The 24,601-nt window shown below is 53.7% G+C and overlaps 1 protein-coding gene and 1 long non-coding RNA gene across 4 annotated transcripts in view; one reads left to right on the top strand and one right to left on the bottom strand.

Annotated features, from left to right (window-relative positions):
• Positions 1 to 24,601, bottom strand: part of RUNX3 (RUNX family transcription factor 3) — a 65,221-nt gene that overhangs the window by 22,443 nt on the left and 18,177 nt on the right. The window contains exons 3-4 of the mRNA XM_017886550.1: positions 7,600 to 7,862; positions 5,562 to 5,718 (exon numbers count right to left, since the gene is read on the bottom strand). Of these exons, the coding sequence (XP_017742039.1) occupies positions 5,562 to 5,718; positions 7,600 to 7,862 (420 nt within the window). The remainder of the gene's footprint in view (positions 1 to 5,561; positions 5,719 to 7,599; positions 7,863 to 24,601) is intronic.
• The window catches only part of LOC108538453 (uncharacterized), a 28,960-nt gene continuing 10,946 nt past the window's right edge, over positions 6,588 to 24,601 (top strand). For 2 of the 3 annotated variants that reach the window (XR_001888080.1, XR_001888082.1), the window contains exons 1-4: positions 6,588 to 7,200; positions 9,011 to 10,059; positions 14,731 to 16,932; positions 19,154 to 19,234. This is a non-coding gene — a long non-coding RNA (uncharacterized LOC108538453). Of the gene's footprint in view, positions 7,201 to 8,615; positions 10,060 to 14,730; positions 16,933 to 19,153; positions 19,235 to 24,601 lie in introns of those variants that run through there. The other variant, XR_001888081.1, reaches the window with a different exon arrangement.

Here is a 24,601-nt window from a genome sequence, read left to right as displayed (position 1 = left end):
TCCCTTCCCTCCCTCACTCCTCCCTCCTTTCTTTCTTTTCTTTTTTTTTCAAGCTTTTACTATGTGCCCAGGCTGGTCTTGAACCCTCCCTCCCTCCCTCCCCTCCTTTCTTTCTTTTCTTTTTTCTTTTTTTTTCAAGCTTTTACTATGTGCCCAGGCTGGTCTTGAACTCCTGGGCTCAAGTGATCCTCCCGCCTTGGCCTCCTAAAGCATTGGGATTACAGGTGTAAGTCACTATGCCTAGAAGGCGTTTTTAACTTGGCTCCGTAGAATTGAACGAGCCTGAGAACTGGGATAGGAAAAAATTACAACTGTATTGTCCCTAACCTCTAACTGAAATTTAGCATCACTCTTAAGCATGAGCGTAGGCAACAAACCACAGAGGTATTATCAGCCGTACCTGTGACCTTGTCACCAACAGACGTCACAGATACTTACATATCACATTACAGTTGCTGCAGATTTCTCTAAATATCTTTTATGCTCGTCACAACTTCAAAACCATGGTCATCATTAGACCCAATGCTAGATCTTATTTAATACACTGAACAAAACAGTACATTTACCACAATTTTTAAAGTATTTTGCTATGTTTTAATAGAATTGGTTTCCATTGTAATACTGTGCATTTAATTTTATACCTTAAAAAAATCATTCTGAGAAAGGTGTGTGGGCTTCACCAGATATCAGAGGGGCCCATAGAAAACAAAACAAAACAAAACAAAAAAGGGCTAAGCAGCTCAACCCGAAGTACCACAGGCCCTCCTACTCCCTTTCTCTATTCCCTGCACCTGCTGGAATTTTCTCATGATGCGTATGCTTTTAATAATCCATCTACTCATTTTGTCTCCTTCTACTAGATTATAAGCTCCCCAGGGGCCCAAGTTCTGTCTTTTTCATGCGGTGTCTCCAGCCCCTAGGACAGCATCTAGCACATAGTAGGTGCTCAACAACATTTGTTAAATAAATTAAGGGCAGAGATAATGGCTCCCATTTTGCAGATGAGGAAACTGAGGCTCAGAGAGGAGCAGTGAGTTAAGCAGGTCACACAGTATCCAGGCAGGACTCAGAAAAGTCAGAATGTGCCAGAGCATGCCCCTCCACACAGGTACTAAGGTCCTGCTCCTGAGAAGTGAGAAGCCCCCACTCCCACCAGGTAGCAAACCACATGCCACCCCTGAGGTCACCAGCACTCCTCGGCCACTTCCACCAGCTTCTGAACCTGTCACCACCTCCGCCCAAGTACAAAGGAGAGGAGTGTGGGGCCTAAGAGGAGGAGTGAGAGGGAGGGGCAGGCGTCGGGACCTCAGGAGACAGGGAGCCTGGGGAGCAGGGGTGGGAGAAAGCTGTCGCCCTGAGTGCCCCTCAGCTCCCCTGGCCCTGCCCAGCTCTCTCTCTGCCCGGCAGCGGCAAACCCATCCATCCCTCTCTCTCAGCATCTAGATACAACTCCGTGCAGGAGCCCTGGGCAAACCTGCAATCTGTCAGGAGCCCAGGAAGTGTAAACCCAGGCTCTCCGAGAGCTGGCCCTGGTTGCAGGGGAGAAGCCTTGGTCTCGGAAACGGGTTTCCTTTAGGGCTCCAAAAACTCCTCCAGGACCCATCATGAACCAGCCAGGGTGGCAGCGTGGCCTCAGGCAAGTCCTTGAGCCTCTCTGCCTGGTTCCTATGTGTAGAAGGTCCCCGCCCCACCCACAGGAGCTGCATGGGTGGGGGAGGGGACGGGTCTGTCTCAGGGGACCTCGGGGTTTTCTCAACTTCAGCCAAGAAGCCATCCATCTCTCCCCCAACCAGTGGTTTCCCTCAGCCTGCACCAGCACACTGTACCCCGAATCTCTGTGGACATACGGTTGCTTTTTAACTTGTTGATCACAGCTCAGGAGACCATGTGCTTTTCATTTTCACCTAGGCCCGTGGCCGCCTGGTAGAGGGGCATTTTTGGGATTTGCAGTGGCGTGTGGTCACCACAGTGCTGGGGTGGCACTGGCAGCGTTAGGGGTGGGGTGTGTGTATGTGGTGGGGTACGCCAGCACCCAGCACTGCCCAGGGTGGTGAAGATTCATTCTTCCTGGGAGGGAAAAACTTGCTTATAAAAGTCCTCTGGCTGGGAGCGGTGGCTCATGCCTATAATCCCAACATTCTGAGAGGCTGAGGCGGGAGGATAGCTTGAGTCCGGGAGTTCAAGACCAGCCTGAGCAACACAGTGAAGAACACCCCCATCTCTACAAAAAATAATTTTAAAAAATCAGCTGAGCGTGGTGGCACATGCCTATAGTCCCAGCTATTCAGGTGGGAGGACTGCTTGAGACCAGGAGGTTGAGGCTGCAGTGATCGCACTACTGCACCCCAGCCTGGGTGACAGAGCGAGACCTTGTCCCAAAAAAAAGTAAAAGAAAAAAATTCTCTGAGTCATGAACCTAACTCATGACATAAAATAAGGGATTTTTTTTGTACTTTTAGTATCTACTGAATTTTCCAGAAGGAAAGACAGTTCTTTTTTCTTTTTCTTTTTAAATTTTGTTCAGCGCTTTGCCAAGAGTTGTTGACAACTTCAGAAAGTCATGGTATTGGCAGCAAGGCCAGGTTCAGATTGAGTTCTGCCACCCTGCCTGTTCCCTCTGCTGTGGGCTTCTGCGTAGAGGGCATTCGTCCACCTCATGGAGTCCTCTGGCCTCAACATTTACATATTCAAATCAGGGTTTTATTATAAATTACTTTTCCTTTTCTTCTCCATCATAGCTATGGAATAACGTAGTTTGCAACTGCATGTAAACAGGGAGGTTACATTATTTACACATTTCAATGTAGAATAGTAAGGTTTGATACAAAATATATATTGTAAGATAGGCTCCTTGCGTCTGGCAGGGCAGGGACCTCGGCCCTAATCACTGCAGGAGACAGCAATGACCTGGTTTTCTTCCCTTCCTTTTCTTGGTTCACACCTTCAGCCCTATCGTAAGAGCTCTGTGGTGTTACTGGGTGCATGTCTTTCACGGAAAGCCATCTTCCTGGAATTCAGACAGAATGTAGAACTTGTTTCTGAGGAAACAAGCAGAGGTTTCCATCAGACTTCTCAGTTCTGGCAGAATTCAGAGAGCCAGGCAAGGGTTCTGGGTCCCAACCCCAGACCTTAAGTCCCAAAGTGTCCCATCTCCTAAAGTCGCCCAGATTGTCACTGTCAACCACTGACTGTTCTCTCAGGTGGGAATTTCCCAGTTGGCAGGATGGGCACTGCAGATGTGTGTCTGCATGCCAGCGGACCCGGCACCCTCCTTCCTCCCTGCCAACCGCCTCCACCTCTCCCACTCAGCAGTTCACACCTTCTGGGTTTCCCCCACCCCCGCCCAAACCACACAGTAATCAGAGAATCAGTGGCTGTCACCGCTCAAAAGGACCTCAAAGTCCTCCTCCAGTCCCAAGCATTTGAAGTAACAAAATCTCTAACATGTATCCAGCTCTCAGTATGTGCCAGCTGATACACCTGTATCAATTTCTCTAACATTCCCAAAATCTCATGAGGTAGGTACGATTATCATCCCCATCTCACAGCTGAGGAAACTGAGGCACAGAGTGGTTAAGTCATTTGCCCAACGTCATCCAGCAAGTCATTAGCAGAGCTGGGACTCAAATACAGGGTGCCCGATACTAGAATGCAGGCTCTCAAAGACCTCGAGCCTCTGAAGGCTGAACGCCTTAGCCACAGTTCCTCAGATACCGGAACTCCTCCTCAGATCACTTCCTGCCTCCCAGGACCACTGAGATTGGTTATGGACCACTGAGAGGAGATGGATGAGAGAATGGTTGATAAACTCAGCCTCTGGCATCTCCCAGAGCCACAATCCCAGCCTCAGCCATTCCTGCTACAAGGGTAAGCTCCCAACCAATGCTTTGGAAACCCGTTTCCCTCCCTGCAGGCCTGGGGAGGGGGGCTCAAAGTCTGTGGGTATGAAAACCACTAAAAAAAATCATTCTCAGTGTGCAGAACGGCCAGACAAGATCTCGGTAACTCAGAAAATCGTTGTCTCTTCTCTTTATCTCACCTCCCAGGAGAGGGAGTGGGAAGGGAGAATCAAGTTCCTGACGCCTTGCTGGGCTCCCCGATCGACAGCACTTCTGCCTGCCTCGCAACAGGCAGCAGCTATAGTGCCCCTGACACACACCTGGGCTAGCAGACCTGGCCACTGCCCCGCAGTCAACAGAGCCGTCAGCCTTGTCTGCCACCGACCAGGGACCAGTGACTCTCCTCTCAGGGCTGGGATTAAATTGCAAAGGGTTCGAGAGATTGTGGATGACAAAAGGGACTTGGAGACTAATTAGGAGCAGCAATGAAAGCTTAATTCATAAAAGGAAACATTTTCCATCCATCAACCTGCAACCAGTTAAGGGCACCGTTTGAAAGAAATCTGTGCGTGGGGAAGGGAGCCAACAGGAACAGGAAATGTTTGAAAGAATGTAAACTATTTCAGTTTCATAAAAAGTAACAAGTAAACACTTATTACATGCAAATAATGTCCTGGTTTTAATTAATGCTGAAAAGTCAAAATATGGTTGACATTTGTATGTATACATTCAATGACTGGAAAGGAAAAAATGGTGCCCAGCTGCCTATTTCAGAGCAGGACTAGCAGCTCAGAAGGAACTAGAACCTTGAGAAGGTCCTGTTTATTGGTGATGAAAAGCACGGTTCTGCTTCAGCCTGCGTGGAGTTGGGGAGCAGAGGGAACCCAGCTTACTTCTTAACAAAGCTGGAGGAGGGCCTGGTGCTTGGGAAGGGCGACTCCCACTTCTCCTAGTCTTAAAGGGCCAGTGGACCCTCAGGCCTCCATTCCACAGAGGCAGGGTTTCTAGGACTTTCCCACCCAGGAGTTAAGTGATGATGGGTTTCAGGTCCCAGAAGCCTCCCATTCAACAGCCCCCCACCCCTGTCCCGCCTTCCTTCTACTGCCCAAGGTCGGTCAGACAGGCAGGGTGGCACACCAGCCTTGACTCTGGGGCAGGAGATGGCAGCCTTCGAGCTGTGCTTTCCAACATTTAGCCGCATTAGCTTCCATTCCAGACCACCTAGGGCTCAAAGGGGCTGGGAAGCTGGGTCTGGGAGACCACAGCTGGAGAGACAGAGCCTGAGGTGTGGGGGAGATTCTGCCCCATATGGAGAGGGTGGCTGGGGTGCTTGGGCCCCACAGACCAGGCACTTGTCCTGCAACCGCCTTGCTGAAAGACCTATAAGCTCCCTTTTTGAGCCTGCTAATCCACCATTTCGTGCCAGCAATTTTTGTGAGACCAAGTGTGCTTAACCAGAGGTTAAGGGGGGTGGCATGAACGGTTTCAGGAGTTGGTAAACCCTAGAAACTGGGAGAAAACTGTGTCTTTTTCTGGCGAGAGACCATAACTTTCCTCACCCCCTCAAAGCGATCTGTAACGTCCTACAGGATTACAAATTGCTGTTTTTAGACAGAGCTGCGACTAGAGACCTAAGGGATTCTAAGGCCCCTCTTTCAACCTCCTTCCCTGCTGCCCCTGCCATTGCCAATGCTGAACTGGCGAGGCCTCCCTTCCACTTACCTCGCCCACTGCGGCCCACAAAGCGAAGGTCGTTGAACCTGGCCACCTGGTTCTTCATGACGGCCGAGGCGTTGCGCAGCTCAGCAGAGTAGTTCTCATCATTGCCTGCCATCACGGTCACCACCGTGCCATCTGGCACGTCCCCCAGTGCCACCACCTGAAGACATGGGGCAGGGGGGATGCAGGGGGACAGCTTAGAAAGGAAGAGGGAGGCCAGGGAAAGGAGGGGAGGGGCTGGGCTGGGCAGCTCCCCTAGGTCCCAGGCGCACTGCGTATTTCTCCAATGCAGGGTGGAGAAGAGGCTTAAAAACAATAAAGACCTTCCCTCAAATATCACGAAAACAAGAAGATGGAATCTCGGACTTCTACACCAAAATCCTAGATCAACTGCTGACATAAACTGTGTTCCAAGAAATCATCCTTTCAGTGAAATCTCAGCCAGAGAGCTGTGAAATCAGCCCAGTCACTATGATGTGGGGTGCAGTTCCCCTGTTGTCTTCGGCTGGAGCGAAAGAGGAATCAACATGCTCCTAGCAACGAAGTCTCCAAGCGAAAAAGACTATCAACAATAATAACAACAGGGCTGCTACCCCCACTCAATTTATGCAAGAGCTGTTTAGGGCATGAAACTTGGCCCTGAAATGTGGACGAGGACCGGTTTATTGGCCTCTGCAGAGCCTAAATTCGTTATGCAGAGAAAATGCAGAATGCAAAACTCACGGGTGTTTTGAAAAAGGTCACCTAGAAAACCCCTTTAAAGTGAGAGGGGGTCTTTTGATAATGGAAGGATGCACCTGCTGGGAACTGCAGGATGGGGTGGCGATGTCCCCTAAGCACCGTCTCCCCAAGTCCCCACCCCAGGAGCACGGAGAGGCAGATGCCTTTTGAAAAACAATCAGACTTTAAACACAGTCACAACCATTTAAACGTGGCCGCCGCGTGCAGGGACCGGGGATCCATATGGTAAAAATTTCAAGGAGAAAATGTTTGGGATCTGATTAAAAAGGCCAGATTTCCTGTCAACATCCTGTCTTCTTTTAATTTCAAAGACTCCTTTTAAGCTCCAAGTGACAGTAAAACCTCCGATCTGACGATCTGACGATTAAAGTCACACGGGCCTCCCCCCCTCCCGGGGAGATTTCCCCCACTGGTATTTTAAGATGTCACCCGAGAGACCTCAAAGAGCCACTCATCCTTTTTTTCCAATTTGGAGTCGTCTTAATGGGAGCAGGGACGGCCTCAGCTGCCAGCGGTCGCCGCTTCCAGCCACCTCAGGCAGCACCACCCCCAGCCGCCGGCCCTTCCTGCCCTGCCCTTTTCTCACGGCAGCTGTGAGAGGTTTAGGGGAAAACCGAGGCGTTTTCGTTTCATCTCGCTGCCCCCTTAAAAAAATGAAAATGAAACAGTCGCCTACTCCCTGGCATAAAGAAAAGGTCCTCTAAATGGCTGGGGGCTGCCAGAGTTACGGGTCCCCCAATCTCAACCCGCCATTCAGGACGCAGAATATCCCCGAGCAAACGTCTGGAGAGCAGTGCCCCGATCCCGGCCTAGCGCCGTCCGGTAAAATTTCGGAAGCCCGAGGGTGTGAGCAGGAAGCGTCTGAGAAGCGGCGCGGGAGGAGGGGTGCTGGCGGCGGAGGGTAGGCCCTTTCACCGTTCGCACCCCACCCGCGGTGTCCTTGCCCCGGTCCCGGGATTCTCTTCTCCGTTACCTGCAGGGCTGTGTCTGAGCGATCTGGGTTGGGGGGGGGGTGCAAAACCCCATCCGCCCATTTCCGCACCAACGTCTCTACGCAGGGTGCCCTAAAACCCAGGTGGAGCGGGGTAACCCCCTTAAAAGTCATCCGTGCAGGGCGCATCCAAAACGGAACGCCGATGTCCCCGAGCCAAGTGCGCAGCAAGACTGAACCGGGTGCTCAGGTGTCGCCGCGGCGTCTCGGGCACCTCCCCTCCCCACTGCTCCGGAGGCTCTGGCTCCCGCAGCTTGGACGCCCGGAGCCCCAGGGCCGGCGCCCTCCCGCCCCGGGTCCCGCACTCACCTTGAAGGCGACGGGCAGTGTCTTGTTGCAGCGCCAGTGCGAGGGCAGCACGGAGCAGAGGAAGTTGGGGCTGTCGGTGCGCACGAGCTCGCCCGCGTGGTCCGCCAGCACGTCCACCATCGAGCGCACCTCGGGCCGGGCGCGCCCTCCGGGCCCCACGGCTGCCTGCGCGCTGAGCGCGCCGCTGTTCTCGCCCATCTTGCCGCCGCCGCCGCAGGGGAAGGCCGTGGAGGGAGGTGTGAAGCGGCGGCTGGTGCTTGGGTCTACAGGAATACGCATAACAGCGGCCGTCAGGGCGCCGGGCGGGCGGCGACGGCGCGGCTTCCCCCGGGGCGGCCGGCCGCGGACGCCTCCTCGGCCGCCGCTGCCGCGAGAAGCGGAAAGCAGAAGCGGCGGGGCCCCGGGCCTCAGGGCGCAGGGGGGCGGCCGCCCGCCCACTACTCGCAGGGCCCGCCCGCATGCGAGGCTCGCATAGCCCCGACGGCGCCCGACAGACCTGCCCGGCTAGTCCGCATCCCCGGCGCGCGGCACCCGCGTGTGGGCCGCCCCTCGCGGCTGTCCCCGGCTGCCCTGGGCCGCGCGGGGCCCGCGCGGGGCTGGTGCCGCCGCCCCCGCCAACGCCGCCTCCCTCCCCGAAGCTTGCCCGCGGCCCCCTCGACTCCGCGGCCACAGCCCCAGAACAAATCCTCCAGAATCAAGTGGCGGGGCCGCGGCCGCCCGCACGGGGTTAGTACCCCCGGGGCCCGCGGGGCGGGGCCGGCCCGAGCGACGCGTCGCACAGCCAATCGGCGGAGCCCCCATCGCGGGCACCTCGGTGGCGTTCGCGGGGAGGAACGGGGCCTGCCGGAGGCCGCCCAACGGGGAGGGGCGGAAGGCGCCACCCCGCGGAGGAGGCCCCCGTGCCACAGCCCAGGGCCCCCGAGAGCTCTGGGAGCCCGGGGCAGATGCTAGAAATTTGCTTAGAACGTCCGGGTCCCACAGAAGGCGCCCTTGTCGCCCTCTCCCGGGTCGCATCTCCCTGACGCTGGGGCGCAACCCCTTCGCTCCTCCTCCCCGCTGGCCGCGGCCGGGCTTCCCCAGCTCTTGCTGCTTCGGGCCTGTGACTTCTGCAACCCCGGGCTGGGGCCCGCGGGAGCCTAGGGCCGGTGACACCGCACTGGGAGCCGCCCCAAAGAGGTTACTCACCTCCCTCCTCCCGCAAATTATTCTGACCCAAGAGCCTCCAACCCACACGGGATTTTTGTGCGCCGTCCACGCCCGGCCGGCGGCCTCTGCTGCTCCCAGCCCTGCGCGGCTTTGGTCCCAGCCTCGGTGGCCCCTGTGCCAAACCGAGGACAGGCGTAAGGGAGTCTCCCAGGGACCCTAAGTAGCCTGGGGCCAACAACCCTTTTCCTCTCTGCTCTCCCCTCAGAACAAGTTTCAGGATCTCGCAGGCCTCGCGGCGTCGTTCTTCGTTGTGGCGGCCTGTGGCTCTTTGAAAAACACGACGAGGCCTGCAAAATGCGTTTTCCCGATTTTTTTCCTTTACGCATGTAACTACGGTCCTGCATCGTGAAACACTACGCGCGTCGGCGACAAAAGAAAAACTGAGCAGTGGCTGCAAAGCTAAGGGCCCCGGCTTTCAGAGGAGAGAACTTTCTTTCTCCATGCAGGTGGAAAGTGGCTTCTGCGGATCCAATCCCACTTCTTTTTGGGCCGGTGCGCTCTGGCTGCGCTGCAGGGACCGCGGACAGTTTCGCCAAGGCACTGCCTGCCCTCCTGGCTCCGCGTCCCCGCTCCCACTCCCAGCCGCGTGGCCCAACCTCTCCCGGGCTTCACAGCAAACAACCCGTTCCTCTCCCGCCTCTTAAGTCAGTCGAGCAGGCCTAGGGGACGGCTACAGCTGGGAGGGCAACGGGAAAGATCAAGCCCCAATCATTCCGAATTATCGCCCCAGACCCCTCCCTAGACTCTGGGGAACGAACGCGTGCTGAGCCTCCCCGCCGCTTTGGAGACTGGGCTATATTTTCGTTGCCTCCGGCTCTCGACAGGTGCAAAACAATGAATTCCAAGCCTCGGAAGCAAAGAAGCTTAGGATTCGACGGTGGCCGCAAGATCTCATCACGGATCTGACCCCTGCCCAGCGTGCGCTATTTCGTCGTCGCCAAACGAAATCAAGCCCCTCGTGCGCTCAAGGGGTGAATGACTCTGGCCTCACCCCGACCGTCGGAAGAGCTGGCCCCTGCCTCGCTCAAGACCTCATATCACGCCCTCAGGCCATTTCGAAAGCAAGAACGGCAAAGGTCCCTTACTGAACCTTTTAAGAGAGCCTGCGCCTGGCAGTTGTCGACTGCGGACCCAGGCCCGCGCGCCCTCGGACGCGCTGGCACGAGCAGCAGAACTAGAGGAAAGCGAGCGATCCAGCCTGGGCGCTCCCATCTCCAGGAACGTCTCCGGGAAGGCCCAGCGCGTCGTGGCCAGGTAGGGCCCGGGCCGGGGGCGGGTAACACGTGCTGCCCTGGAGCGGTTACGGGACCATGACCCGCTGTTTCAGGTGGTGGTAAATTCCATTTGTCGAGTGGTTTGGGTTTGCACCGTGCCCTTTGCTTGTCCCTCCGCCTGATTTCTCCCTCTCCCCTTACGGCGGGTTCACAGACGGGTTTCCAGAGAATGGGGGGCTCTTGTGAGCCCTGGCACCTGGCGCAGGGCCCAGCACGGCTCCGGCCCTCCGTAGAGCGCTGGCTCTCCATGGGCACCAGATCCAAGGTACTGGGGGGCGGGGTGCAGGCCCTTGAGTCCGCAGACCAAGGTCGCCCGGCCGCCTGGCAGGCACGGTGGCGGGAGCTGCCGCTAGTTGGCGCCCGCGCCTTGCCAGCCGCGGAGGTGCGGGCCCGGCCAGGCTACAGATGCGCGCCAGCTGTGGCCCCGGGTCCAGGCGCGGCGTCCGCCCGCCCCCCAAGAAGCTACCCTTTCCTTGCCACCAATGCGGCCAGGTCTCTGACAAACCGATGGCTGTGTGTCAAACCAAGACCGTCTTCCTCACCTCTGATGAGATGGACGCCTTCCGCCTTCGCGTTTTCAGGCACCGGGAGAGAAGACCCACAGAACAGGCTAGCTTGTTCCCAATTTCCACCGATCGCCAACCTGCTTCCTCCCCATCCCGTACCCACAAACTTTGTCGTCTGTTTGATGGGAGGGAGAGCTCCCACTCCCCCACCTGGGGCATGCAGACACCCTCGCCCTTCCCCAGCTGGCATCCCCAGCTGGCATGGAGGTCTTTTCTCCTTCTTCCATCAGATCGATGGACAAACAGCCCAGTTTCTCTCCAGTGGCCCCCACCTAAGAGCACCCTAAGTTGTCCACAGCAGGGCTAGGAAGCGGAAGGTCAGGACACTCCCCTCCCCTACCTTGACTTAGAGCTGGGTAAACCCAGAACCCATCCCCGGGCACATAGAGCCAGCTCCTTTGCCCCAGGAAGGGGATTCGTCTCCCTCCAGCATTTAGGAGTGCACTCTAAGTGCCTTCTTGGCAGTGAGGGTGCCGGCTTCCCAGGGCAGGCATGATTCATGGGGACTCTGTGGCGCCTGGGCAGGCATCCCCAGGTATACCAGACAAGGGACAGGTGTGTGCTGGGAAACTGCCCGAGAGGTCCCCGGGCTGTGGAAGGAGCTGGGGTCCGCAGTCCCTCTGCCTGGGCGTGTCTTCTTCCCTCGCCCACAGCTCTCTAGGCAGAGTTGCCTAAACCTCTCTGAGCCTCATTTCTTTCATCTGTAAAGTGGGGGCACTCATAGTGGCCCCCATAGAATTGTGTGTAAAGTGCTTAGCACGGGTCTGGCACATAGAGGGTGCTCCAGCCATGGGGAGCCATCACTGTCATTATGAAAAAATAAGACCTGTCAATCCTTGCTGGGGGCCTTTGAACCACCCCTCCCCTCTCTGGGCCTCACACTTCCATCTGTGAAACGTCCAGTTCTCATGTTCAAAGCTTGCCAGGACTCCAAGCCAGTCCATGCTGTCCTGGCCCCTCGATTTGCCCAGGGGCTGCCTGGGGGATCTAAGGACTGGCTGTGACCTACCTCCATGTGGAGTCAGCTCACAGCAGGGCTTCTAGCAACTGTCACAGGGCGGCCGGAGCTGGGTCTTGATGATTGCCCATCTGACCATTCCTCTCAGAACCTCACTTTGGCCCCCACCCAGCTGCCCTCCCGTAGGCAACTGGGCCTCAGCGGACGCTGCCAGGGACCCCATTTCCTTCCCAGGAGGCCTCTGTTTCCCATATCCCGAATCGCACAGGAGCCTAGTCCAGCGAAGAGGACAGAGGACTCTCTTCTAGAACTGAAAATTTCTCCCAGCCTGGCCCTAAATCCCCTGTCCAGAGGGACCCGTGGTGAAACCTATCTCCTGCCCAGTGCCCTAGAACTCAAAGGGAACATTCATGCCCCTCACTGAGCCTCAGTTGCCTCTTCTGTCAATGGAGGTCATTCTGACCTCTCCATTTCACAGGAGGGGATTAAGGATTCCCTCTAGGAGGGCAGGGGCATCGTGTTTCGCTGTATCTAAATTGTGATCGATGGTTTGAAGAAACAGAAAGAAAATGCTGCTGAGTAAACTAGGACTCATCTGCTTCCTGATTTCAGATAATGATCTCTGAATATATAAGCGAGGAATGTTAATGAAAAATAGCAATACATCTGGGTTGAGGGGTTGTCTCCTGCAGGCCAGGGGTCTAGCCCCAGAGAGTCCAACTCTGGGGTCGTCTCTCCTGGCCAGCCTTTCTGGAAGGATTCAGAATGTGTGGGAGGACAAATGTGCTTCTCAAATTACAGAGATCTTTCTTCCTTTTTGGAAAGTGCCAGACTTGGAGGGGAGGGAGAAGGAGCAGGGGAGAGCAGAGTGGTGAGGGTGTTAGGACCCAGTGCTGCCTGTGCAGTCTGAGACTTTTGCCTGGTGTCCACGCTCCCCTGAGCCTTGGTCCCGACGGTAAAATGGGAAGAACAGTAACAGCTGGGGATGCTGAGGCTTTACCTTGTGCCAGGCGCCGCACGTGGGCATTACTCACTGTATTCAATTCCCACGGCGTCGTATGTGGTAGGTGTTATGCCCATGTAAGCAAAGAGGAATGTTGTTCGAGGTCGGCCAGGTTAGAGAGGGCCGGACCCAGGTTAAAAGCCTGCTCTGGCTCAAAATGTGGGGCATGAAGGCATCACCTGGCCAAGCATGTCAGCACTGTCCTCCTAGTGGCTGAGTAAGGGGAAGAGCTAGCAGCTAGATACAGAGGAAAGTGCTATTGTGATGGGGAGAGAAAGTTGGGGTGGCAAATCCTGCTAAGCAGCCCTGGACTCGGAAATCAGCAGACTCTTCAAATCTGCAGGGAGTCAGGAAGGACTTGCCAGGGTCATTCGGGAGGGTCCTGTGATAGCTGAGGTGCACCCACCACCTGCTGTCCTTTGGCCTCAGAACCAGTCTGTGAGGAGGCAGGATTGGCAGTAGTCTCCAGTTTACAGATGGGAACACTGCGAGCCAGAAAGCAGAGAGGCGTGATTAGGATCTGGACTGAGCTCCAGCAAGGCCAGGAGCGAGCACCTCGAGGCAAAATGCAGTCAGGCAGGACCTCTGCCTTGCAGAAGGCTGCAGCCCAGTCCCGGGCCTCATACACTAGGGCCCCATGCCACTCTCAGTGCCTCTCTCCCAGGGGAAGTGCTAGTCAGTCGCGTTTCCCTCTGGGCCTCAGTGTTCACATGCGAACGCTGGGGGTGCACTTACAAGCCCCCTCTACATGCCAGGCAGGTTCCCGCAGGACCCCAGGGTTTCACTGTGACCCAAGACCCCTCCTCCCCACCCACCTCCTCTCCACCTCCTGCGGGGCGCCAGCTCCCTTGCGTCCATGTGACCTCGGATCCTTCCACACCCACCCCCAACCTGTTCTGCAGGTGGGTGGACAGAGGGTGATCTGCTTTGGGGATGGGAGAGAGAAAGGGAGGCAAGGGCGGAGAAAAGAGACTTCTCTTTCGGGGCGTGGAGCAGAAAACTGGCTCCATCGGTTGCCAGGGAAGGGGTTTCTGGTTTCAGATCCCATCACTTGGTGGGACCTTCCTACCACCCTCCCTGCTACTCACTCTTGTCATCTGTAAATCAGGGAAATATTTCTAGAAGACAGTATTTGGTCTGTGACTTTGATCACTGGTCTATGACTAATAATTGCCCTAATTTTTTGGACACCTGCTGCATGCTGGGAGTTTTCCGCCAATTGTCACTCACCCTCAGGTGCCTCTGCAGGGCAGGGATTTTATTCTCTCCATTTTACAGATGGGGAAACCCAGGCTCCGAAAGTAAAGAGCTTTTCCTCTGTGGGCCTCAGAATCTGAGAAGTTCAATCAAGTTCTCAGGAGCCCTTCCAGCACCCCCACTCCTCGATCGGGGAGGGCCATCTGCAGTCTGACAGCTGCTCTCAGGGCAGAGCTCTCCATCCAAAGCAGCAGGTGGATGTAGAGCTACCTGCCAGCAGAGCCATCAAACACAGCACTCTTCTATTGGGAGGCACGGAGTGGTGAGAGGGACCTGGGCAGCTTGGAGCCAAGGGGGCTTCTGGGAAACATGTGCCCTTCCCCCAGCCCCCGGGTGGGGTTCAGCCCTGGCAAGCAGGGAGAGAAAGGGCTCTTCTGAGTGGCTGTCACTTTACACACATTTTTGCTTCACAGTATTCTTAGAAGGTAGGGACACCTTCTAAGGTGTAAAATCACTCCCATTTTACAGGAAAGAAAACTGAGGCTCAGAGAGCTCAAGTAACTTGCCCAAGTTGGCACCACTGGGAAACCACAGAGGTAGGATTCCAACCAGGCAGCCTGGCCCCAGAGCCCACGTTGCTGCCCATTACACTCTATTCTTGTGGACTAAAACCAGATGCTCAAAGTTACAGTCATGGAATAGAATTGAATCCTGGCAGAAGAACTGTGGGCAGGATTCAGAATTTTACAATGTCAGACTCGAAAGGGCTCTGAGATATCAAATCCAAATCCCCACTTCTCAAATGGCAGAACTGAGGCCTAGGGAGGACGAGTCTCACTCAAAGTCACAGCCCATGCCAGGGACAGAGTCTGCACCGCCTCCCTCTCCAGCTACCTCCCGCTGACTCTGCACCTTCCTCTCCTGCAGGCCCTCCTCTCCCCACTGCCCACCCGGCAGCTTCTGGGCCCAGCCAGGCCCATTAGGGATTTTCCACCTCCCTGAAAAGGTCCTAATGACTGTCAGTCCTTGTGAAGCCTTAATTAATCTCAGAGGCCGATGGCTCAGAGGAGACTGGGGGCTTTGGCCTTATGCAGATGAAGATTGCGGCTCTATTTCATGTGGTGGTGAAGGAACGCCTCAGACATTCCTGCCAGCAATAAAAGCCACATGGCCCTTGGAAAAGAAAAAAAGTGCAGCCCTTTGCGGAAAGAAATCAACTATGTGCTGTACGCATGGCATGAGATACAAATGGGCATACGGAGGTGGGGAACAGTCGGTCTTTTATGCCGCCTCTGATGTCCACTGACAGAGGCAGGGCCAGCAGTCACGGTCCCAGCTACAGTCCTGGGGAGAGGGGGTGACCCCCGGTGTGGTGGAGGAAGCCTCACCTCCTCCACCTGAACTGGATTTGAGCCACTGCAGATATCCCAGAGGCAGGGCCAGCTTCCTGGCCTGTGGCCCGTGCAGTCGCACAGGGCCCTGGTCTCAGAAGGATCCTGAGCTTGTTTTAATGCCCTGCCACCGCTGCCTTCAACTTCTGAATACTTGCTCAACAAAGGCCCTGCGTTTTCATTTTGTACTGGCCCCCCAAATTATATAGCCAATCCTGACCACGAGTGTCCCCGCCCATCATCAGTTGTCACGTCTCTCCTGGCCCCTGCCATGTACCCAATCCCGGGGAGTAGGGTTTCTTGAGCGCCTGCTGGCCACTTTGCTTATATCACCTGAGATGAACTTCAAAACGACTCTGTGAATTGGACAGACGTGGAAAATTGAGGCTCAGAGAGGCTTCCATATGGCAAGGAAGCCTAGATTTGAACTCAGGTCTCCCTGACTCCAAAGTGAGTACTCTTAGCAGCTCTACATTCTGCATGATTTCATCTTCATCATGCCCAGGGGGATGGGGATACACACAGTTAGGCTGCTGTATTCCCAGATAACGGAAGGCACAACTGAGGCCGGAGAAGTGAAGGTTCTCAAGTCAGAGTCAAACCGAGGGCCGGGGCAACAGTGGACCTGGGCCTGGATCCATAGGGCTGGGGATGGAGTCCCAGTTTTATACTTGTTTGTGCCACTTGTAAATTTATTAGCTCTTTCCATGCAGGTCACTGCCGTGAGTCTGGTCTGGAATGTGGCTGGAGCCCTACCCCTTCCCCCTCCCCAACAGCTCTCCATTCTAAACATCTGGAAGTCCTTCCTTGTGTCTTCTTCCACTCTTTCATGCTGTAGTTTTCCTCTGCCACCCTCATTGGTTGGGAAGCAGTTGGATCTGGCACCTTGATAAACTCAAAAGAGTCCAAATTTTTGATGAAAGTTGGGACTGAACAGAGTCCAAAGATTGCCATGTCCTGTAACTGGGCCTGGGCCTGAGGTTCATAGAGCCAGCTGCTAGATCCAGGGGAGCCATTTCATTGTTCCCTGCTGGGTAACCTTGAGCAAGTCCCTTCCCTCTCTGGCCCTGAGACTCCCCTTCCGGGAGATAAATGCATTGGACAATGCCTGAACCCCAGGAGGCCTCTCTGTCTTCAACATTCTAGAATTCCATATTAATCTACAACAGGTCTGCTCATTTCCCCAGCTCATAGCTGGGGAAACCAAGGCCCAGGAAGGATCAGAGACTTGCCCAACATCACAGAAGGTGCTTATTGACAACTGGACTTGACTCTGAGGCTCCTATCAGCCAGACTGGCTGCCTCTGCACAAACCTTCGGATGACCTGGCCTCAGCATCAGCTCAGCTTGCCCTTGTCCCGCCCCCTCTAGCCCACTTTGGCCTGTCAGGCACCCTGAGTGTTCAGGCCTAGAAATCACAGCTAAGGGTCCCTGGCACACAATAAAGTTCCTCTTCTATGGTTTGAATGTCTCCCAAAAGTTATACATTAACACTTCATCGCCATCGTGGTGGTATTAAGAGGCAGCGAGGGGCCTTTTGGGAAGTGATTAAGTGGTGAAGGCTCTGCCCTCATGAATGGATTAGGCCCTCTTTGCCCTTCTGACTTCAGGACACATTGTTCTGTGTCCTCTGGAGGACACAGCCAGAAGACACTGCCTTGGAAACAGGGAGTCCAGGACCTCATCAGATGCAGAACCTGCCAGAGCCATGATCTTGGACTTCCCAGTCTCCAGAACTGTGAGTAATAAGTTTCTATTTCTCTATTTATAAATTACCCAGTCTCAGGTATTTTGTTATAGCAACACAGAATGAACTAAGATAAGACACCTTCTTTAGACAAAAGTGGGCCAGGGGATGGCAGCAACCCTTTTCTCCCCAGTTGCATTTAGGCTGTGTTAGCATTTCCATAATAAAGACCCCTTTTCCAGGGGTTATAATTTGGCTGGAAAATGAGGAGGAAAGGCCAGATTCCAGGACTGGAGAGGCATGTGAAGTAGGAGGCTACGATGGGAAAGTCTCCACTGGACTCTGGGCATGCAGGGTGCACACACACACATCTATACCTTACATGGGTGCGCTCACACACAGCACCCATGCTCATGGGCACAGTCTCTCACACACTCACTGGCAACTCACACCCACATGGGCAAGCCCTCATGGAGGACAGCATCGTTACAGTGCAGCCACGGTGAAAATAGTTTCGTGCATGTGTGTGCAAAGATACTCCTAGGAGATGCATCTGTCTGTATCAACATGCACGGACCTATTGGTGTAGATGCACAGATAGGCCCCATATAGAGGGGTGTGGACACACGGGCAGAAACCCACATCACAGCTGTGTAAACACCAGACCATTGTGTGGACAAATCTTTACACACAGAGGCAGGCGTGGAGGCAGGGCTTAGAGCTTTGGATTTGCTCTGCAGACCAGCTCTTGGAGGAGTTGAACCCTGGCTGTGGAAGTTTCTGCTTCTCCTTAATTCAGAGGTATAGATTTTCTGGGTGGTTTGCCCCCCTGGGGCTTCCGAACCATTCCTCAGCATCTGAGTTTAACCCGCTGCCTCATTGTTCGATGGGGACGAGGAGAGCTTGTCCTGCCGGCCCAGAGAAAGGCAGTGGGAGGGGAGTAGTGGAAGGTTGCAGCTAGGGTGCCCCACGGGGGCATGGGTGGAAGGGCAGGGCACTAGCCTAGGGGCCCAGAGACCTCAGTTTGGGTTTAGGTTGAGATGCCCTAGGCCAACACATGGCCTCTCTGAGCTTCATTCTGAGCCCCCTCTGTTAGGGCCATGTGACACCCTCAGGGACCTCAGCATGGGGAAGAGCACTGAAACCATGTCACATGATGAACTATTAAAGCATCTGGAGACTATGTCCTTGAGGACAGCAGGCTTTGGGGGTAAGAGCTTCTCTGGCAGATCTATGAAGAGCTCCCAGGTGGCAGGGACCACATGGATGCTGGGGGCTCCATACCAGAAATAGAAGTATTGAGAGCTGGCTCAGAATAGAAACACATCCCCTCAGAGGTAGAGAGCTCTCCATTTTGGAAGGTATTCAAGGTGAGACCAGGATATTATAGAGGGAGTTCAAGTGTTGGATGGGACACGGGCCAGACCAGATACTAGTGTCTCAAACGCTCAGCTCATAGCAAACACGTATTAAGCAAATGAGAGAGCGACTGCAGAGCTCCATTTCTAAGCCAGTCATCCGTGATTCAGAGCATACCAGCTCTGGGTTCCCACCTTGCCATCTGCGTGACCTTGGCCCTCTCCAAACCTCAGTTTCCTCGTCTGTGAAATGGGGAGAACAAATTATTTCCAAGAGCTCCAGCAAGTCACATCCCCTATTGCTGCCTTTCAGGTCGTCCCAGAATTTCTGCTCTTATAAATAGAAAATGACATCGAAGGCAAAAAGCAGACAGACAAGCAAGAGAATGGTTAATACAAAAATCACAGCTAGGCGCGGTGACTTGCGTCTGTAATCCCAGCTACTTGGAAGGGTGAGGTGGGAGGATCACTTGAGGCCTGGAGTTTGAGAGCAGCCTGGACAACAAAGTGAGACTCTGCATCTACTAAAAAAAAAAAAATCAGCAGAGTGGTCCCCACCCCTTGCCATCCATGATGAGTAGGGAGAGGGATGCAGTCAGGGAGGGGACACTGGTGGGAGCCCTAAGGTCCCATTAGTGCTTTGTTTTTTAAAGCCAGTTGGTGGATAAACAGATGTCTGCTGTGTTACTCTTCTTTAAACAATGCTTATATTTTATACATTCTTCTGTACGTGTATTTTACACGTTTAAAAATATTTTTAAAGGGCAGCAAAAGATAATAGATAGAAAAGTCCCCTGCCCAAACCCCTGAAAAAAATGGACAGTATGCTCAAATGTGCATCATGTTGTATAATTATTCATGAAGCAGCAAAGCTGGGATGTGTTTATTCTCAGCCAAATCACTCTTTCATCCAGAGGGTCCTGTGTACCATCACACTCTCAGCTGAATCTCTACAGGCCCGTGCAGCTGTCCTCATCACGGCAGCCCCCACCTAGGTAAGCACTTCTAGGTAACAGCCCATGCTGAGCACGCTCCCCGAGCACTCCTCATGGCCGCCAGTAGCCCTCCAGGTATGTGTCAGTGGGCCCACTTTACAGGCAAGGAAGTCCCTTGCACCTACATAGGAAGGGGCAGAGCTGGGATTCGAACCAGCTCTGTCAATGCCAAAGTTGTGCAGCAACCTCATCCCAGGAGCCAGGCCCCTCGATTATAGTAACTAATGTTATGTACACTGACACACGCTGTTGAATCCCTGGAGCCACTTTTGTATTAGGTACATTTATCATCACCCTCATTGTAACAGTAGGAAAACTGAGGCGTAGCAAGGTCAGGAACGTGTTCAAGTTCATACTCCAGGTGAGTATCAGAGCTGAGCCTTGAACCTCAGCAGCCTGATCCCAGATTGCGTTTCCTGGCCTGGCTATGTGGGGAGCTCAGACTTCATGGAAACAAAACACAGAATGGTGGCTCCAGGGTCCACAGCTGATCCCAAGGGACCAAAGGCCAGCAGGGTGGTTGGCTGGGGTTGGAGGATGCTGCCTAGGAGACCTGCTCCCAGAGTGATGCCAGCCCCCTGTGATGAGCTGAGTCCCTGCCTCCTTACAGGGTCGTGGCTGCTGGGGAGGTGCTGAGGCTGTGGGTACAGCCAAACAGAGCTAGAGCAGGCTTTGGACTCCCTGCCTGGCAAGTCCAGGTGACAGGCTCAGACATTGGGCACTCTGTCATTTGCTGTTGGTGTAAGTTTCTACTGGCAGGAATGTGACATTCATCGGGGTCCCTCTCGCTGCCTCACCTCTGAGCTTTAGTGAAATCCAGGGTGGCGGGATGATCTGAAGGCCCTTTTAGCTCGCTTGGAGGCCTGGGCTTGCCCCTGCCCCCATCCGTGTCCCCAGGGGAAAAGGTTCCCAGTCCTGTCCTTAGCAGCTCTGAGCTTAGATGAAGGAAGAGATGAGATGGGAAGGAAAAAGAGAAGTAAGAAACAGACAGAGGAAAAAGAGTTGGCACTAGATTCAAGCAGTCAACACACACTTATCAGGCACCTACTATGTTCCAGGGGCTATTTTAGGTGCTGGGGATACAAGCAATGGACAAGAAAGCCATGGAGCTTCTTGGGGCTTTGATTTCAGCAGGTCAGACAGAAGACAGACAAGGAGGCAAATAAGTAAGCACGCCAATATTTGATAGTGTCTTGGGACACTCAAGGAAACAGATGGGGGTACAGTCATAGAGAGTGACTGGGTGGATGGGGGGAGAGGGGCTCAGTGCCAGTACTTTAGACAGGGTGGTCAGGGAAGGTCTGTCGGAGCAGGTGACATCAAAGCTGAGACCAGGGGGTTGAGAGGGACCCAGGAAGGGAGAAGGGGACTGGTAAGAGGGCCCACTGTACAGTGGAACTGGCTTTACCCACCTGCCTTCTTCCTACTCCTCTGCACTTCCGGTATCCCCAGTTCCTAAAACTCTTACTGCCCTTTCTCTCTATTGCTTCTCCCACAGCAGCCCTGAGAGCCAGATGGGGTGAGTCTAAGTAGCCTGACATGCAGTTGAGGAAACTGAGGCTAGAGTGGGGAGGGGCAGCATCAAGTGGTATCCTAATGCCAGGACCTGACCCAGGCTCCCGCCTCCCAGCCTGGTGCTTCTTGGAGCCTGCCCATTGCCCGGCATGTTATTTAACCACCCAAGTCCAGGCAGGCTGCAGCCACTGTGGAGCCAGTCTGTGGGCACCACTCCTGAGAGGTCACAGGGCTGGAAACGTGGGCAGCTGGGTAGGGTCTAGGAGGGGGCAGTGGCTCAGGACTGGGTGGGGGTCCGGAGCGGAAGGCGCCCAGCCCTGATTGGAACAAGGTGGCAGCACTGGGAGCCGAGCCGGGCGTCATTGATCTTGCCCGGTGTTCCAGCCACCAGGCGGGGCCAGCGCCGGGCAGACTGCCGGTTTCCCCAGGTGTGGGGACACCCTGGGGGAATGGCTTTTCATGTGGTTGTGGGGCAGGCATGCCACCCAGCACGTGGGGGAGACCAGGGCTTTGGGAGCATGCTGGCAGTGGGGTGGAGGGGGGTGTCTGGAGACTCAGAATCCCACAGCCAGCAAATGTGAGGCTCCTGGAGACAGGGTCATGGACTTGAGGCTCTGAGACCCTGAGGATGTTAGAATCTTCATCGCAGTAGCTCCCACTGATGGAGGGCTCACTGTGCTAGGCACGGTTCTGAGAACTCACACAGCTTAACTCTTTTCATCCTCGCTCCATCCTAAGAGGGGGATTCTATGATCATCCCCACTTACAGATGGGGAAACTGAGGCTTGGCAAGGTTAAGTAGCCTGTCAAACACACAGCTACCAGGTTTTTGTCTTAAGAAATAAGAGCCCTGAAACAGCTGGCCAGTGCTGGGAGGGCCCTCGAAGATCTTTGAGGCCAGTCCCCTTGTGTCGGAAAAACAGGTCTGGAGAGGGGATGTGATGCGCTGGGGCCCAGGGAAGTCCAAGATCAGGACTCATTCTTCCCTCAGGTCATCGTGGGACCTCTGCTGGTCCCTGAATGTCAGGCCCCTGAGGGCAGGGTCCTCAGCCAGGAGCTAGGCTCCCAGATGCTGCCAACCCTGACAGTTTTTTGCTAGCACACAGGAAGTTCTTTTAAACATCTAACCTGAATCCCTCATGTTGCAGGGAAAGCCTCTTCCTTCTCATCTTGCAAACTCTTCTAAGAAGAGGTTGGCCTTTGATGTTAGGGAAGATCACCCATTCCCTGGTGTTGTGGGAGGTGAGACTGTGCCTCTCCCTGCCATAAAATATCTTCTTGACTGTCCATCGCTGGCCCTAAACATTAGCGACTTAGCCCTTGGGGCCTTACATAGTTTCTTATTAAAACGTGAGTACTCTTGGAATGCGTGTCAGCTTAGCAGGACAGGGTGGTACTTGCGGGGCAGAGCTTGGGGGCAGTTGAGGAGCAGGAGGGAGCTGATTCTCCTCTTCCAGCCAGCCTTGATGGGATTCTACATGACCTGCCACCCTCCACCTCTCTGACCTCATCTTCTTCTACTCTGCCCCTCCCTCACCCTGCTCCAGCCACCCTGCCCTCAAATATGCCCATGATACTCCACTGCACGGCCTTTGCCTATGCCGCCCTTTACCTGGAAAGCCCTTCCCATTCTGTCTGCCTGGCTCAGCTCCCCGCTTCATTCAGGTCCCTGCTGCCTCCACCAAGAGGCCTTCTCTGGTCTCCTGTGGTAGACAGAATAATGGCCCCAGAGATATCCACATTCTAATCCCCAAACCTGCGGCTATGTTACCTTATATGGCAAAAGGGACTTTGCAGATATGATGAAGGATAAAGACTTTAAGATGGGAGATTATCCTGGATTCCCCAGGTGGGCCCCATGTGATCTCAAGGGTCCTCACACATGGAATAGGGAGGCAGAAAAGGACAGTCAGAGGGAGATGGGGCGTGGAAACTGATTAGGGAACCTGAGAGATGGCGGCATGGGAAAAACGTGGCCCAAAGCTGTGGGCTTTGAAGGCGGAGGGAGGGGCTATGAGCCATGGAAAGCAGGCAGCCTTTAGGAGCTAGACAAGACAAGGAAACGAATTTTCCACCAGAGCCTCTAGCAAGGAACACAGCCTGCCCTGACCTTGATCTTGGCCAAGGGAGACTCATAGAGAATTTCTGATCCCCAGAACTGTAAGATTATAAATGCGTGTTTTTTTTTTTTTTTTTTTTTTAAGACACTAATAGTGGGTTAATTTATGACGGCAGGCACAGGAAACGAATGTCTCTCCCTTCCTTGATTGACAGTTCCTTAGCACATTTATTAGTGCCTGATACACAATAGCTTGACTTATGAATTGTCTCTTTTCTCTCACGAAAGGTCAGCTGCAGGAGGGCAGGGATTTTTTGCTTGCTTGGTGTTACATTTGCAGATAGGGTTGTCAGATTTAACAAATGGAAATAAAAAACACCCCAGTTAAATTGAATTTCAGATAAATAATGAAGACCTTTTTAGTATAAAGTTGCCCCAAATGTTGCAATTATTTATTGTTTATCTGAAATTAAAATAATTTAGGAGTCTTGTATTTTATCTGGCAAATTCATCCCCAACACATAAAACCATTCCTAGGTACGTATTAGGATCTCAAAAAATGTCTATTGAATGAGTGAAATAGATAAGCAAATGAATTCACACTAACTTCTAGCTTAAAAACCCTCTTTGGCTCCCAGAATGCCTACAGGGTAAAGTGTGAATCATAGCAAATAGTAAAAGCAGTTTCATAGCTGCTTCAATATGCCAGACCCGGGCTGAGTGCTTTACATTTATTAACTCACTCGGTTCTTGCAATAACCCAATGAGGTGGTTAGCCCATTTTCCAGATGAGGAAACCGAGGCCCAGGAGGCTTAGTAACTTGTTCAAAGTCACATAACCATCGAGCAGCAGAGCCAGGCAATTCCAGGCCTTTGGCAAACGTGGCTCATTGAATGTTCTAATGTTATCTCCCCACCCATTCCCCTGAACACCATGGATCCTCTCTGTCTAACAGCCCCCAGTTCCTTTTCAGGGTATGTGCTTCCGCTTTCTCTGACTGCCGAACTGCTCCTCATACATCAAAGCCCTGTCCTACTTTTCCCTCTTTGTGAGGCCATCTCTAAAACTCCCAGGAGAACTTGGCCCCCTCTCTTTCCCCTCCCCACCATGACCCCTTGTCTGAATGCATTGTAAGGACTTGCTGTTGTGTCCTTTACATTGTCTGACGGTGACCTCCCTGGGAACGGAGATGGGCCCCTTTCAGCTCTTTGGCATGGGGCTTCAAACTGAGTCTGGCTTTAGTGGGGTTCCCAGAAGCATTTGAGAATGAATGAATGAATGAACGAATGAGTGAGTGAATGAATGGCTGAGTGAATGAACCAATGCTGTTTGTTTCCACTCTGGGCCTCAGTTTCAGAGTCTATAAAAGGGGAAGAACAATCTCGAACCCCCCCATTCCTTAAAACAAAACACATTTTTTTCTGATTATAAAAATAATACACATTCATTAAAGAAAAATTGGAAAATAATAAAATTATGAAGAAGAAAATTAAAACCATCCATAATCCTGCCACCCAGAACAATCGTTCCCACTGGGTGTTCTGCCTTCTGCTCTTCTTACTGTATGTATAGATTTAGCTGCTGCTTCTCTTCTCCGCCCTCCCTCCCTTCGCTCCTTCCTTTCTTTTAGAGTGTTGGGAACATACAGTATGGGGTCCTTTAAACCTGCTTTTGAAATCCGCCAACGTGTGTATGTGTGTTCTCCTGTTTTCTTAAACCCTCCCTGATGGCAGGGGACAAGTGGCTGCCGGACAGGCCTGGTAGGGGCCAGGGTGTGGAAAGGCCATCCCCC

Source organism: Rhinopithecus bieti, unplaced genomic scaffold, assembly GCF_001698545.2.
Source record: "Rhinopithecus bieti isolate Rb0 unplaced genomic scaffold, ASM169854v2 scaffold_14826, whole genome shotgun sequence".
Taxonomy (NCBI): Eukaryota; Metazoa; Chordata; class Mammalia; order Primates; family Cercopithecidae; genus Rhinopithecus; species Rhinopithecus bieti.
This window is presented reverse-complemented; position numbering and strand designations above follow the sequence as displayed.